The 17,477-nt window shown below is 39.5% G+C and overlaps 2 protein-coding genes across 4 annotated transcripts; both read left to right on the top strand.

Moving 5' to 3' along the window:
• Positions 1-2,657: 2,657 nt before the first annotated feature.
• LOC122274489 (guanylate kinase 2, chloroplastic/mitochondrial) lies at positions 2,658-12,962 on the top strand. Of its 3 annotated transcripts, none has more exons than XR_006228310.1 (3): positions 2,658-3,730; positions 5,583-6,709; positions 12,563-12,962. XR_006228310.1 is itself a non-coding variant. In XM_043083528.1 (2 exons), exon 1 carries the CDS (start codon positions 2,853-2,855, stop codon positions 3,699-3,701), a length of 849 nt encoding a protein of 282 aa, XP_042939462.1. In that variant the 5' UTR covers positions 2,660-2,852; the 3' UTR covers positions 3,702-3,730; positions 12,563-12,962. The 3 variants fall into 3 exon arrangements, 1 of the variants encoding a protein (XP_042939462.1); XR_006228311.1 differs by lacking the exon at positions 12,563-12,962 and adding an exon at positions 9,969-11,317; XM_043083528.1 differs by lacking the exon at positions 5,583-6,709 and having other exon boundaries at positions 2,660-3,730.
• Positions 12,963-14,230: 1,268 nt separating this feature from the next.
• On the top strand, positions 14,231-17,477 carry LOC122274483. The gene is given in 2 exon segments (XM_043083521.1): positions 14,231-16,626; positions 16,795-17,477. Coding segments are annotated over 2 exon segments (2,499 nt in total). The 5' UTR covers positions 14,231-14,553; the 3' UTR covers positions 17,221-17,477.

The following is a 17,477-nucleotide window of genomic DNA, read 5'->3' as shown; positions in this document are numbered from 1 at the left end:
AATCGTTGTCAACAACGTATTTCCATATGAGATGACAATTGACATTACCAGAAGTAATGATGAAAGTGAATCAAGAATCGTCGAAGAATACGACGTAAAATATTGGCCAAATTTGAAAGCAACAATTCCTGCAGAATTGATTCACTAGTAAAATATGATGCATCGGGACTTATAGTCCAAACACCTAAAGAGGTGATGCTTGTTGAATGTCAGTGGGTATTTATAGAAATGAAATAAAAATGTGATATATAAATCACGAGTCAGTTTCTCAATTCTTGCAGAATTGATATGCAGAATTGATATCACTAAGTAAAATGTGATAAATATTGACTTGAAGTCCAAATACCTAAAGAGGTGATTTTTGTTAAATATCAGTGGATATTTATATACATGATATAAAAAGCCTGAAGCTTTTAATATGAAAATGTGATATAGAGATCACAAGTTAGTTTCTCGAAGAAACAATATTGATATGTTTTTAAAGTGGTTGAAACGATTGAGATTTTTATTAGCTTGAAAGTTACCGAGAGTTTGGATATGCATGATTAACTGCATATTTATATGGATCATTGGATCATGATATATATATATATATATATATGAAAATCCCTGAAAGATAGAAAATGTCTGAAACTTCTAATATGAATACATTTGGAAATATGTATTCTATCAAGTTTCAAAGATCCTTATATGATCTAAAGCAATCCAAACGCAAATGAAAACAAGCTATTATTGCAGTTTATATATATGATTTAAATGTCATTGAAACTCCAGAAGAGCTCATAAAAACTGCACATATTTGAAATATAAATCTGAAACCCTTGCGGCTTCAAGGGGAAGATGGATGATGTTATTAGTCATGAAATGCCATCTTTTAATACAATTAGTATTTCAGATTCATATTATGGGTTTGATATGAAATGTGCATTATTAAAGAAGAAATAAAGCACACAGAACATTTACCAAAAGATAGAAACACAAATATGAATATTTGTGAAATATTATTTTATTATCTTGAAACAAGAATTACAGAAATTTAAGGCACTTTGCCTCATTCTTCAAATGCTCTTGTTCTTCAAGAATCTACATGGCATCCCTATCTAAAGCGGTGGGCAATCGAAAAGAAGATTTAAGCAAGGATTTTAAATTCCTATTCTCTTGCTTTATTGATTCTATCTTCATGTTGGACTCCAGAAGAAGTCGCTGAAGTATAGCAATATTCTCGTGGAGATCGTCAACTCCACAAGTTCTGGATTGCAGTCGCTGAGAAAATGCGACAATGGATGATGAGTATAGGGTACCGAGACTCACAAGCTCATAGATAGCTTCATTATCTGCCCTACGAGTCAGATCATTATATTGCATGATAGCACCTGTGGTAGAAGCAGGAACAGCTGATGAACGAGGTGCAGAGTACCTCATATATTGGCCATGAGAAGATCACTGAGCCATTGCAGAGTAAAAATGCAGAAAAAGATTGCAGAGTAAAAATGCAGTATGATTACAGAAAAGTGAAGAAGATGAGATGTGAATGAAAATGAGCTGAATATCTCTCTTATAGAGAAAATTATTATACAACATCTCTCGTGAAGCAAGAGAAAAGAGACGAAATATAGCTTCATAGCTCTGCGGCGCCCGACAGCACGCCTGACAGCTGAGGCGCCTGACAGCACGCCTGACAGCTGCAGCACCTAACAGCACGCCTGACACCTACAGAGGAGTTGAAAATCTGCGGTGCTTGTCTGATCTCAAAAGGCTGGCCACCGTTTTTATTAAAAATGAGGTTAGCGGTTTAATGTTGATGAATTCTCCACTAACTGTGTTATTTACAAGAACTTCAGAAGAGTACAACTCCAGAAGAGTAGTGATCAGCAGAAAGATCTAGTTGTGATTATTTTATCAACATGGATCAAGTCCACAGTTAGTTGGATGTACAAATGCGAGTTATCTTTCAAATACACACAAGAAGATCATTGCAATTCATGAGAAGAAAGTTGAAATTGATATCAAGAAGGTACGGTCAAGTAAAAAAAAAATCTGGCAGATTTATTCACTAAAGCATTACCAACTGCAATATTTAAGAAGATTATGCAGAACATTGGAATGCGGAGGTTTGAAGACCTGTTATCATGCACTTTTCAGGGGAAGTAATGTCTTGAAAACTTGTGCTAATTGTACTCTTTTTCCTTCGCTAAGGTTTTATCCCACTGGGTTTTCCTTTGCAAGGTTTTAATGAGGCAATCCTAAAGCACTCGGCGATACATATGAATACTGTACTCTTTTTCCTTCGCCATTGATTTTTTCCCATAGGGTTTTTCCTTGGCAAGGTTTTAACGAGGCATATTCTTTAAATATGGTCATCCAAAGGGGAAGTGTTATAAACTATCTTGAATTGTATGACCACATTTATCTAGTCGTCAAATGCATAGTGCATAGTACTAGCATAGTGAGCTAGCATAGTCCCCTTTGTACGCCTATATATATCGTTGAATTCTTTAAGAAATTCATAAGTTTGATATACAAATCAATAAGAGAATCTCCTCTCATTCTCTCTTAACCTCTCTGAGTTCTCTTTCTATCGTTGAATTTCTTTCTCTATTTTCATGATTTTATAACAAAATTTATATTTTACTGCTACATTATATGAACCGTAAAAGAAGTTGGTTCGAGAAAGGGAAAAGCATGAAATCAATCCGAAACAGAAAGGAATGAAAAGCCCCCCAAAATTCCCCTAATTTGACTTGACCATAAACCCATCCTACTCCATTCTCAGCCAACAGTTTCCAATTCCATGCCTCTCCACCGCCCCTCTATATAGTGCGCCACCGCAGCCACCGCCACCGCCACGCCTCATGTTCCGCAGACTCCTCCTCTGCACCTCTTCCCCTTCTCTCTTCCCTTTCAAATTACCCATTTCCCTCCCTCCCAGACCGCTATTTTCCCCAATTGTCTCCCCTACCCCTCGCCTCTCCCTCTCTCTCTCCCGTATGTCGCGGCAACCCTCCGTCCCCATCCCTTCCCTCAACAAAGCCGACCGCTCAGAAGTCATCCGCGCCTTGGAGGCCACCTTGGGTTCCTCCTTCAGCTCCGAGTCCATTGCCCCCACCCCCCGCCCCTTAATCGTCGTCATTAGCGGGCCCAGTGGGGTCGGCAAGGACGCCGTCATCAGTCGGCTCAGAGAAGTCCGCAATAACCTCCACTTCGTAGTCACCGCCACGAGCCGCGCCAAACGTCCCGGCGAGGTGCACGGGAAAGACTATTACTTCGTGTCCAAGGATGAGTTTTTGAAAATGGTTGAGAGGAACGAGTTGTTGGAGCACGCGCTTGTCTATGGAGACTACAAGGGGATTCCAAAGCAGCAGGTCCGGGAGTACATGGCGAGAGGTTACGACATCGTTTTGAGGGTGGATATTCAGGGCGCCGAGACGCTGAGGAGGATTCTTGGGAACTCCGCGGTTTTCGTGTTCCTGGTGGCGGAGAGCGAAGCAAAGATGGTGGAGAGGCTGGTGGAGAGGAGGACGGAGAGCAAGGAAGAGCTGCTAGTGAGGATCGCGACGGCGAGGGAGGAGGTGAGGCACGTGAGGAATTTCGATTACGTGGTGGTGAATGCCGACGGGGAGCTGGAGAGAGCGGTGAGGTTGGTGGAAGCTATAATTGACTCCGAGAAGGCCAAGGTGCGGCAGCGAAGTGCAGTAATATAGCTCGCGGCCACCTCCGGATTGTTGGTGAGGTATGTGATATGTGTGAGGTTATTGGAAATGGGGGTTTGGGAGGTAGGTATGTTTGGAATCTTAGTGAAGGAAGATTAGTAGAATTGAGAATCTATAATTTAGAGAGCGTTTAATTGTGGGCTATGCATGTTGCGATGGTTACGATTTATGACTATATGGGTTATTAGCTTTGTTGGATAGCAAAAAGTAATCTCAAATAACTCGAACTTATCATATCTTGCAAAAGGTGTGTTTTTTCAATGTGGGTAAGAGCACTAACATTGGACTCATCAAATTCATCTTCAAATTTGGATGAAAAGTACATGTTTTTCCTTAAGTCTAAAATTTCATTAGCCATATCCCCACATTGGATTAGCTAGTTGATTCATCAAAATAATAATAATATTTATAATTATTTTTTTCATATTTTGCAATTAAACTAACCATATGTTAATTAATTATTTAATTTGATACTTAAATTATTGTTTCCCAACTAATTTTTTTCTTAACCTAATTATCCAACAAACACATTTTGCCAACCCTTCTAATATTAACACTTCATACTAATATTAACAGAGTTATCTTAACCACATCCATTAGAATACTATAATACTAATATACAAACAGATATATGTGGCTGAACCACCCAAATTACTCTAGAATATCACTTCCAATAAAATTGGAAGTGAAATAAAATCTCACAAGGATTTTAAGGCCTAGCTAAGAAAGTAAGCATGCCCAAATGCCTCCTTGAATTACTAATCTAGTTTACAAAAAGTTTGTGACATCTACAAATGCATCTCAAAACATATTTTAGCCAAACCCTCTGCAAGCTTCAAATTCTCCAGGTCTTTGAAATTGAGCAAATTGTTTCTCATACCCTTTTCATTTGAAATGACTTTAGTTGGTGCCACCAAGTGGAAGAGTACCTGGCAAGAAACACACCAAATAAAAACAATAAAAATATTTAACGACAATAACTCTTTTAATCCTTGAAAAAAAGTCGAACCAGGCATCCAAACAAAGAAATTAAAAACAGAAGAAACAAAAAGATAAAACATATAAAACCTACAGACTGCTTTATTACTCTACCAAGGCCTTTTTTTCTCCTCTTGCACAATGTCTTTACATATCTTCACACATGAATTCACACATATCTCCACACATATTTACACACATATCTTCACACACGAAAATCAAATGGGATATGTTTTTAGTATTTTTCTTCAGGTCAGCAAACAGAAAAATGCCCATTTCTTGACAACAAACAAGGTTTGTAATTTCATATTCACTCTTGAATTTCTACATCTAAGATATGTATACATAACATAACTCATCTTTGCCATTCAACAATGAGCCAACAACTAAAAATTCCCACTGCAATTATCACTTTCAGTGTTGCAACAGTCTCATAAAACAAATTAATATTTCAGGCACCTATAATTAACTCTCAGTAAACAATTAAAATATAATGAGTGTTATTAGCAAGATAATAACACATAAAGGAACTCAACAAGATCATCAATATGCATTGGAAGTCATCCATAAAGGAACTCAGTTTAGCACACAAACAAGATTGTTACATGAATATGATGAGGACAAAGCAAGCTTCTATAAAGAGTCATTTATATTTTGGTGTTTAAAGTTACTTGTCAATTCTTGCAATTATACAATTTGCTTTTATTCCTTTTAAAAATCTGCTGCAAGTAACAAATGCTGGCAAAGTGGTAATGAAAAAGTTTGATGTTTGCAATGCCACTTCACACCATTGGAGAATTTATTGGTTCTTTTCTGCAAGCTATAAAATAGTCTTGAGATTAATTTATTAGTTGTTGTGCCTGCTGCAATTTCTTACTGTTTAATCTGTTGCAGGATAGTGAACCGGATATAATTGATGGTGTAGGTGCTGAAACATGGCATGTAATAAGAACCACCATGTGTTTAGAGACATCTAATCTTAATCTCACCAATACATTACAGTCTTATATTCATATTTACAGTTTGCTCAATCAAATACACTGGGGATGCAAATTGTCAAATATACCAATAATAAATTCATACAAATCAGAAACACACTGGGGATGCAAATCTAGAAATATACAAAAACCAAAATACATTACAGAAATGCAAAACATAATACCCGGTAATGGTGGTTGCTTGAAATTGACTGCACCTGAGAAAATCAGCCAAAAACAAAATTAAAACAAGTCAAAACAAGGCAATCTGGGTCGTCCTAATTAAGCACAAAACCCTCAAGTCAAAATGCTTCACCGAGAGCTTAACAGATTCATCAAACTAGGGTTGCAAGAGATTTGGAGAGGAGACGAACCTGAAGGAGAAGAAGGTCGCGCTAAGTGCTGAAGGAAGCAACCCAGTATGGAGCGTCACTCTGCTTCTATGCGAAGAAAAGATGAGAGGAAGAATCGGTATGGAACTACCGTTACAAAGAGAAATAGAGAAAGGAGCAAGAAACGGGGGAGGAAAGGGAGAAGAAGATCGCGCGCACCTGATTTGAGGAGAGAAACTGTGGGTTTGATCTGATTTTGCGTGAAGGAGAAGAAGAGATGAAGAATCGGTGCTCGATCGAAAATGAGAGAAAGAGAGAAAGGGGGAGAGAAAGAAGCGGGGAGGGATATGAGAGAGAGATAAAATAAAATAAAGCCGTTGCATATTAAAACTACAATAAAATAAACGGTTGAAGGTGTAACAGTAGTCCTTCAGGACTACAAATTTGAAGGAAGAGGAAGAAATACTGTAGCTCAAAACTTGAGATAAACCCCTTTGCCGAATCCAATGCAGGTGAATTTCATCCAGATTCATCAAATTTTGAAGATGCATTTGCTTTTGATGAAGCCAATGCCAGTGTTCTAAGTACACAAATCACGCATCCAGACACCGTGGGAATAAACATATGGCTTCAGGCTTCACCCTCTGTTGTACGAGTAATGCTACATACAGTCGTTGAGTGCGTAAGCACCGCACGATTGTTTTGAAAAAAAGTGAGCTACACTATTATTATTATTATTATTATTTTTTTAACGGGAATCTTGTATTTATTCAGTTTTTTTTTTTAAAAGGATTGCACGACACTTACACAATCTATGACTGCAAATATCATTTTTCCTGCTGTCCACATATGTGGGTGGCAAGGCTAATATTGTCTCAACAATAAAGTCTAGTTCACAAGCCTCATAGCCAAAGGACTATAGCAGAATCACGTAACAACCATCTGTTGCATGCACCGGTGTACATCATTCCTTTTGTAACAAACCTAGGTCTAGAATATTCGTTCATGTACATCATTTCATTTTGCTAGAAATGTATAAAGCATAACTGTAAAACGTTGAGAGAAATCAATATGGAAAAGCAGAGGAACCTTTACTTCAACGTGATATACAGAGCCTCATAGGACTAACATCCATGGCTTCTCCTTCAAACCCATCGCATCCCACCCTCCCTAAACCTAGTTTTTCTCATACCATTTTTGTCAAATTAACTCCAGATAACTACCTGCTACGGAAAGTGCAACTGTCCCTTATCTTCGCGGCCGGAGGTTGTATAAGTTTGTCGACGGCTCCTTCCCTTCCCCAAAACCTAAGCTCGACGATGGCACCCCTAATCCCGATTACGATGCTTGGCTTCAGCAAGACCAACTCGTGATGTCTGCCCTTATCTCATCTCTTTCCGAACCTCTCATGGCTCAAGTTGTGGGATGCAAATTTGCTCGTGCTATGTGGCTCTCTCCCGAGTCCACCTACGCCTCCATCTCCCAAGCACAACTTATTCAAACTCAGCTGCAATTAGCCTCTCTCAAGAAAGGTGCCAATTCCATTTCGGTCTATTTTCGTTGAGCCAAACTGCTGGCTGATACTATGGCTGCTGCAGGACATCCCCTCCCAGATGCAAAGTTCCTCCCTTATCTCTTGGCTGGTCTCGGACCTGATTATGATTCCCTTTGTCTCTTCTGTTGCCACTTGCCTTGAGCCTATCCCTTCTATTGAACTACTTTGGTCATTTGCTAGCTCATGAAACTCACATGCTTCATCATATTGACACCAGTATTTTCTCTACTGAACCCTGTACTCAATACACGGCCAAAAATCAACCTCCTCAACATGGTCGAGGAAATCGCTGGGGTCGTAATAACTCTCGTGGTCATGGAGCTGCTATAGGTAACTCTGGTACCACGTCTCCTCTTCCCAGTGACAATCGTTTGGTTTGTCAGGTCTGCAATTGCCAGGGGCATTCTGCCCTTACCTGCATGTATCGGTTTAATCAGGCTTACACCATTGCTTCCCCAACAATTGCTAATTTTTCCTCAAACTACCTCTCGGATCCCAGCTGGTATCCGGATACCACAACCACGAATCACATTACCAGTGACCTATCCAAGTTGAATTTACAAGCTGTTGAGTATCATGGCGAGGTCACTTTGCGTGTTGGTGATGGTTCCACAGTGCCCATTTCCCACTTGTGTTCAGCTCCGTTCTTCTCTTCTTCCAATTTTCTGTTAAATAAAATCCTTTGTGTTCCTTCATTTAAGAAAAATCTCATCTCTATTCTTCAGTTTTGTGTTGACAATAACATTTTTTTTTTTAAATTTCTTGCTGACTCTTTTTGTGTTAAGGATTGCAACTCGGGGAGACCTCTTCTTCACGGGACCATCCATAACGGCCTCTATTCATTATCACTACCTTCTACTGCTCTAACTACATCTATCTTGATTCCTATTTGGCATTAGCGGCTCGAACACCCCTCTATCAAGCTTTTTTGTTCCATTTTGCAGCGCAATGATCTACCTTTTGATCCATTAATAATTCCATCGTTTTGTAATGCATGTGCTAAGGCAAAATCCCATAGATATCCAGCTCACACATGGCTTCACAAGTCCACCACACCCTTTCAACTTGTTTTCTCAGATTTATGGGGTCCTTCCCCACATGTATCATATGATGGTTTTCAATATTACATTAGCTTTATGGATGATTACTCGTGTTACACATGGTTGTTTCCTCCCAAAGCAAAATCTCAAGCACTTGATATTTTTATTAAATTCAAAACCCCAGTTGACCCTTCTCTCAATACTTAGAATCTCACGGCATCATTCACCGTGTTGCATGCCCTCACACCCATACACAAAATGGCATTATCGAGCGCAAACGTTGCCACATTGTTGACACGGGTTTAACTCTCCTTTCCCATGCCTTGGTTCCTTTCATTTTTTGGCCGTTTGCATTTACTCATGCTATGTATTTAATCAATATTCTACCCTTCCCATCACTCAATAATTTTTCCCCTTATTTTCTTCTTCATCAAAAGCTTCCAGATTACAACACTTTACATGTCTTCGGGTCTGAATGCTGGCCCCTCACCACACCATATAACAAACACAAGTTCTCCTATCAATCTCTAGCCTATGTCTTCCTTGGTCTTAGCCCAGCCCACAAAGGCTTCACCTGCTATCACTTTCCCATAGGCCGCTCCTATACATCCGAGGATGTCCAGTTTAATGAAACAAAATTTTCTTTTGCTCATGAGCCCAAACCCAAGCTCACTACCTCCCCAACTCACGTGGCCCTTCCTTCTATTCATTCAAATTTTTCCGCGATTACTGATTCATCCCCTTCCTCTATCTTAGGCCCACATTCTTCTTCTTTTTCTTCTTCTCCTTCCTCTCAGCCATCACCACCTACACAGAGTTCCTCCTCGTCTGATCCTCCGGTACCTGCACATCCAATAGTGACATGGTTACGAACCAGTTCTCTTCGACCTTGCCAATTCAGTAGCCTCCTCCTTGTGCTCTCCTCAGCGACTGCACCACTGTTCCCGAATCACCTTCAAGCTTCACCATAGCTCAGAAGTACCCTGAATGGTGTGAGACCATGGCAAACAAGTTCAATGCACTTCTAGCTAATCATATATGGTCCTTAGTCCCACCTTCACAAGCATCCAACATTGTCTCGTTTAAATAGGTGTTTTGCACCAAACGGTTCGTCGATGGCTCCATTGAACGCCAGAAAGCTTGGCTAGTCGCCAATGGCTTTCTTCAACAATCTGGAATAGACTTTGACGAAACTTTTAGTCTTGTCGTGAAGCCCACAACCGTGCATGTTGTCCTTGCTTTTGTTGTGACCCGTTGGTGGCCCATCTGCCAATACGATGTTCAACATGTGTTTCTCCATGGCCCTTGCATGAAACAGTGTTCATGACCCAACTTCCCGGATTTAATCATCCTCAATTTTCATCTCTTGTTTGCAGGTTGCATAAGGCCATCTATGGACTTTGTCAATCACCACGTGCATGGTACTCCAGACTAAGCTGCCGTTTGGTTGATCTCGGGTTCACAATTGTCTCAACTGATCCCTCACTATTTTTATGAACAACCAAGTCCAGCACAATCTTTGTTCTTGTTTATGTCGATGACCTGCTGATCACTGGTTCCTCAACCTCTCATATCTCTGAGATAATCACCAATTTGTGAAGTGATTTTTCTATTACCGATATCGGTAACTTGCATTACTTCCTCAGTGTTAAAGTAACCCTAATGTCAAACGGTTTGCTCTTAACCCAACATAAGTACATTCTCGATCTGTTCACGAGGACCAATATGTTGCTTGCCAAACTAGTGAAGACTCCTATGGCCACCTTTGAAAAATTGAGTGCTTTTATAGGACATATCTTTGAAGACCCTACTCTATACCGCAGCACTGTCGACTGACTTCAATACTTGTCTTTGACAAGGCCTGATTTAGCTTATTTGGCAAGGTGTGTCAATGTATGCATGCCCCCCATATACCCCATTGGCAAGCAGTCAAGCGCATCTTGCGCTATCTCAAACATACATCATAGGTTGGCTTGCACATTTCACCATCTTCAAGCCTTAATCTCACTACATTCTCCGACGCCGACTGGACAAGGTGTCCCAATGATTGCCGATCACAAGTGGTTTTTGTGTCTTTTTTGGTGATAACTTAGTATCTTGGTCTTCGAAGAAACAACCTACTGTAGCCCGTTCTTCAATTGAGGTTGAGTTTAAGGCTGTTGCCAACACCACAGCAGAGGTTATTTGGCTTCAACATCTTTGCCGCAACTTGGATATTAATCTTACTTGTGCTCCTCTGATTTATTGTGATAATATGGGTGCGACTCACCTTTCCTCCAATCCGGATTTCCATACCAGAACAAAACATGTTCAGATCGACTTTCACTTTGTACGTGATCGGGTCTTAAATAAATCTCTGCAAGTGGTTTTCATTTCTGACAAAGATCAAATCGCCGATGCTCTAACAAAGCCTCTCTCCGCTGCACGATTTGCTTCTATGAGTTCAAGTCTGTGCTTGCACCACTTGCCGCTTGACTTGAGAGGGGATGTCAAGGCTAATATTGTCTCAACAATAAAGTCTAGCTCACAAGCCTCACGGCCAAAGGGCAGAATCACGTAACAACCATCTGCTGCATGCACCGGTGTACATCATTCCTTTTGTAATAAACCTAGGTCTAGAATATTCGATCATGTACAGCATTTCATTTTGCTATAAATGTGTCAATCATAACTGTAAAACATTGAGAGAAATTAATATAGAAAAGCAGAGGAACCTTTACTTCAATAGTGGGGAAGGACATGTCTTTTGGTATAAAGACCATCGGCTGCAAGGCAATGTCACTATCAATATGGGTTGTGATTGATTTGATATCAATTAGGGTTCTGGTTGATTTTGTCATTTTGCTATATTGAATGCATAACAAGTGATTTTCCTCTATTTCCTGAGTATTTTCTCCTTTATCTTTTTTAATTGTTTAATTTTTAGCTTACTTCCTATGTTATCGAATGTGAGTATGTACTATGAGAGTTATTGAGTAAAGGTCTGTGCACAAACCTAACAAACTTCATGTTTTAAGTTACTACACTATTAGCCCTTTCTGTTTAGGGCACGTACCTCAATTTGGACATGGCTTGGTCAATTGAAAACTCAATACTGGAACTATTCAAGCACACAACAGACCCGTATTTCATGAAGAACTGCCTTCACTTACGTGCCTTATTCGTTTTGGATTCAATAATTTTCTCAAAAGATTATTTCAGTCAGCAATATATCTACCTTGTCTTCTTTTCCATGGCTTTGGAGTTTTTTGAGCTAACTCTTCATCATCAATTGTTTCGCCCCACTTTTAGATTAGTCTAAAACCTCTCATCCCACTTTTCCATGGCTTAGGGTCGGTTTGGATAATGAGTTGAGGTGAAAGTTGAATAAAATATTATTTTTTAATATTGTTATTATTTTGGAATTTGAAAAAGTTGAATTAAGATTTGAAAAAGTTGAATTGTTTATTATATTTTGTGTGAGAATTTGAAAAAGTTGTAATAATAAAATGAGATGAGAATTTTGTGTCTCATTCCACTTGCCAAACCTACCCTAACTGTCCGAAGTGAGATATATAGAGAAGAAGGGAACATTGAAAGATTAAGGATAGAGCACACTAATTACATTTATAGATATGAGCTTTTGACTCTCTCCTACCTTCTCTTCAATTGACGAATGTATCTCTTGCTTGCTTTGTACAAATGTGTTTGTCAATTATTTATAGCAGTATCTTATATAGTTTGGAAGTCTTAAGTGGTTTACATCCATTGGTTATTAATGAATGGGAGTTACAAATGTCTCTACAAATGCGGAACCATTGACATGTTTGATGGCCTCTAGACCGCTCCCTCATAATTTCATGTCATCTAGCTTGCCCTACAAATTCTTGCATGATCTTAAGGGGTATGGGGTTAATGTTCTCCAGCTATTTGTTTGCTGTAGTTTATACTTATATATATATTTTTCCCTTATGTGTGCTTGTTCTTGTAGGTGAGGCGGTGATTATGGCTATAAGACGAGGCATTGTGATTTCACTCTGTTAACTTGGCCCTTTCCAGTGGTTAGCTAGGACGAGTAACATCAATTTGTTTTATTATTCGGCTAGGGGACGGAATCGACAAATGGGGAATTGTGCTCGCTGTGCTTAGGAAGTCCAGCATTACAAGAAGAAGTAAAATGTGGGATAGGATCATAGGAGAAGTGGATGGTGCGTGACTTATTTGGATGTTTATTTGAGTTTTGGAACTTAGAATTTTTCCATCAGACCGTGTAGGAACTTACATCCTAGAACGAGAATCGTCCATCAGATTTCATTTATTGTTTATCCATGAACGAAAAATTCTTTGTATTGACAATGAATTGATGAAACAAACGGAAATTACGTGCTGAATGTTTCAGTTTAAGTGCTTTTGATGAACGGTGCAAGATCTATGCGACAATTTGGTATTGCACCCTATTTGGATTTTGGAAGGCTCCTAAAATTTCTGAAAAGTGCCAAGAATTATCATCTCTTGATTGGTGTGAATTCCAGTTTTAACTTCCTCGACAATCCAAACCCAAAAGATCATTCATCCAACATCGACCACCTGAACAATAACCAAAAAGGGCCCTACAGAAAGTTGACAAATTCGAAAGCTTTGCCAATGATATGTACTTTGAGAAAATCCGGAGTATGCATTCTATTTCTACGTGTTTATTCGAGCCAACTGTATAATATCAATACCTTTAAGACATTGATGATCTTAAAGACAACACGCAAGAGCAACGTTTGTTTTCCTAGAAGCCACGAGGTTGGTTGGGGTGACCAGAGATACCGATGATGATTAATCCTGATCATATGATGTGCCACGTGTATGTCCGACTGTACCAGAAACAAGGATCTGGGAACAAGCTTTAGGCACAGGATAAACGATTGGATTAGATAAGAACCAAAGACGTGTAGGAAAAGATGTAAAGCAGAGGATTTAGTAAAAGGAGCCTTTAACTTGACTCAAGATGACTTGTTTCTATTAATCCATTTGTACAAGCGAAAGCGAAGACCGGCTCATTTTGCACATTTAAGACTTTTTAATAACGTAGCGACAACCAAAAACCCTTATCTTTGAAGAGTTCTATAATGCTATTTATTATTGATGAAGGATTTTGGGCTAAATTTAGTTATGTTCATTATTAATAAATAAGTCCTGTGAATTATAAAATCACTTCAATCTCAATCATCAATCAGACTAAAAAAAGACATTGTAGTTAACAGGTTGGATGATTCTTTAGGTGATATTTCATTAATCCAACAGTTTAACGCGCTTTGAAAAGTCAAATATTACCCAGAGCATGCACATCTTTGGAATCCGATCGAACTTTTGTTCTCAACTTTACAAGACATGCATGTCCCTCTCCTAACCCCATCCCCCACTAGTGCATGAGTTTTATGCATCCATACAAGATCCTGCTCATTTGTAATTGGATTGTGACTGTGATGCGCTTGTTATTATATTATTTTTCATTTGTTTAAAGATTAATACCCAGTTCCCCCACAGCCACAGGCCCACACCCTCCAAGTTTTCCTGATTTACTTGATTAAAAAAAGTCAAATATATTAGAGAGAGAGAGAGAGAGAGAGAGAGAGAGAAGAAATTAAGGAGCAATCATTCTTACTATCGACCCTTTGTGCATGAAAAACCTTGGCCAAGTCTTTAGGTGGTGGTACCAGGAAAACATAACCAACCTAGAAATATGACAGAAAGAGAAGTGACTTAACGTTACTCTTTCCTCCTCATTTCCACAAAAGAAACGTGCTCCCCAAGTTCATTTAACTTTTTGTATCTTTATAAAGTTGAACTCTTTCACTTCTTTCTGCTCATCTCAATCTAGCATTTCTACGCCATCAACTATCAAAATCTTTTGAAGGATTCGACTACCCAGTTCCCTTGAGAGGAAGAAAGAGCTCTTGTTTCCAAGCCCAAGCTGGTTGAGCCAGCAGCATCATGGATCGTAGGAATTATGCAGAAGATGAAGGAAGCATTCATCTGCAGATAGCTGAGCTTCAAAAGCTAAGTGAAACCTCCAGTTCGGGTCCCACAATTTTTGAACCACAGAGTAGTATCGAGAAGAGAGACAGCAGCAATGTAGATTCTGTTCCTCCAACATTACCAGCAGTTCGTGCACCTGAAAAGCAGCTTACTCTCTTTGCCCTACGGCTTGCAGTTTTTGAGAAAGCAGCTACAGGCCTTGGAACTCTTGGGTTCATCTGGGCAACGGTTGTTCTTCTGGGTGGCTTTGCCATCACTTTGGATAAAACCGACTTTTGGTTTATTACCATCATCCTGGTGATTGAGGGCACTCGTATATTCAGCCGGAGCCATGAGCTTGAATGGCAACACCAAGCCACATGGTCAATCACAGACGCCGGAATCAACAGTTTCCGGGCACTGAGATCCAGCTCACACCTCCTGATCGGAAATATAAAAGCAATTTTCCGGCCCATGCATTTAGTGCGGAAGCAAAGTAAACACGCGAGAGAATCAACAGGAATAGATGATGCAGCGAGTCCTGGACTCGGTACTGATCGCCAAAGAATGCCATCTAGAACATGGAAAAGTTCAGATGTTCCTCTTCTACCGTTTTCTCAATGGGTTTTCCTTGCCAGAAACGTCAGTAAGTTTCTCTATTGGCTCCAACTTCTATCTGCAACAGCGTGTGTGGTCCTCTCATTGATAAAACTCATCAAGCATAACTATGGAGAGGTACAAAAAGGAGACACTGACAAGAGGAACCGGCAAGCAGCTCTCAATATTTTCTATGCCTTGGCATTAGCGGAAGCACTGTTGTTTCTAATGGAGAAAGCTTACTGGGAATGGAAGGTCAGCTACTGTAGATTGTTGGATGAAGTAATTAAGGAATGCGAGTTGGGACCTACAGGTATGGTTTCAATTAGAAGGTTCTTCTATGATGCCTATTCAAGATGTGTAAACGGAAGCATTTTTGATGGATTGAAAATGGACATGGTTACTTTCGCTATGGATCTCTTGGCTTCGAACTCCCCTGATGAGCAGCTCATTGGAGTTAGAATACTTCAAAAATTTGCATTAAACGAGCGGTTTTCTGATGACACCCTCCAAAAAATGGGGATAAATATATCTTTGATAGAGAGATTAGTAGAGATGTTGAATTGGACAGATCCACAAGATGAAGAGATCAGGCGATCAGCAGCAGAAATATTGTCACAACTAGCAGGCAAAAAGCAAAACTCCCTTCGGATTGTTGGCATACCTGGTGCTATGGAATCAATATCATCTTTGCTACAAACCAATAGAAGCTGCAGTGGTGCAGCCGATGAAATCAGTGAAAAGAATATCATCCTTGACCATGTAAATTACGGATTCTGAACATTTAATCATTTGGGACTTTGTATTCTGAAGAAACTTGCATGTGACCATGATAACTGTGGGAAAATTGGAAATACAAGAGGCCTTCTACCTAAAATCATAGATTTTACACATGCTGTAGAGAGATTGTTGAAGGATAAAAATGTTGGGACAACTCAGACTCGGACAGTGAAACGGTCCTTGCAAGTGGTGAAGATGCTGGTAAACACAACTGGTGCCACAGGAAAACATCTTCGAAGAGAAATTTCGGAGATAGTTTTCACCATCAGCTACATTAGAGATATTCTACGGCATGGAGAGAGACACCCCATACTGCAAAAACTTGGGATAGATATCTTAACCAGTCTTGCGCTGGAAGAGGATGCAACAGAGAGGATTGGGGGCACAGGTGGAGTTCTGAAGGAGTTGTTAAACATTTTTTTCAAACAGGGAATGCCAGAGAATTGGAATCATGTAAAAATTGCCGCTGGAGAAGCTCTAGCAATGCTGTCTTTAGAAAGCAAAAATAACTGTTATCGTATTCTGAAGCTGCATGCTCTGGCAAGACTTGTTGGAGCACTGGAAGTACCGTTACTTCGTATAAATGCAGCAAGGGTTCTAAGAAATTTGTGCTCGTACAGTGGTGCAGATTGCTTCAACCACTTAAAGGGGGTAACAGCCGCAGCACCTACAGTAAGTGTTTTCTACAATAACCATAGTCCAACAACATTTTCTTTTCCCCTAATGTTTATGTTATGTCAGGATGGGCACCATAATACAAGCTTTCACGTTCAATTATTCAGTACTGTAAGCATGATACATACCTTGACTACACATTAAATGATTTCCCTCCTATTGCAGGTGCTTCGGGCAATCATGTTAGAAGAGAATAAATTACAGGAAGTCATGCTAGGACTAGCAGCACATACTTTTAAATTCATGACTTCTCAGGAGTCGAGCATCATGTTTGAGAGAGAAGGAATAACTGAGGCTGAATTGGCTGATGAATTAGTCGACATTCTGAAGCAGCACCAATATCCACCAATTAAAATTCCAAGAATAAGGAGGTTTACCATAGAGTTGGCGATATGGATGATGAGAGATAAGGTAACAAATGTTCATATTTTCAAGAATTTGGGCATGGAGAAGGTGCTGGAGGCTGTCTTGGAGACCACAGCAGAGCTTGAAAGCTTTAATATTTTCTCCGGTACTGTTGGAATTAATCGGCACAGCACAACAATTCACTCCCTTGTTGAAACTGCTTTGAAGTTGCTGGAGGAGGGGTAAAAACTCTTTGTACTGGACATGGATACTCAAATTCGCAGATTAATTTATTTTGTAGATATGCACACATGAAAGTTGCAGAAGGTTATTTTTATCTATATGTAAGAAGGGTGCGATGTAATTATCTTGAAGTCATGCCAATTAACACAATTCATAAGTCTTCTACCAGCTGAAACTCTTGTTGCCCCTTGTTGCAATATAATTGGCATCTTCTTTTCCATAATATCAATGGACCTTCAAATGAATTTGGATTTAAACTA

Source organism: Carya illinoinensis, chromosome 1, assembly GCF_018687715.1.
Source record: "Carya illinoinensis cultivar Pawnee chromosome 1, C.illinoinensisPawnee_v1, whole genome shotgun sequence".
In the NCBI taxonomy this organism is placed as follows: Eukaryota; Viridiplantae; Streptophyta; class Magnoliopsida; order Fagales; family Juglandaceae; genus Carya; species Carya illinoinensis.
This window is presented reverse-complemented; position numbering and strand designations above follow the sequence as displayed.

Coding starts and splice junctions, on each gene's coding strand:
- LOC122274489 (XM_043083528.1), top strand. CDS start 2,853: ATGTTCCGCAGACTCCTCCTCTGCACCTCTTCCCCTTCTCTCTTCCCT.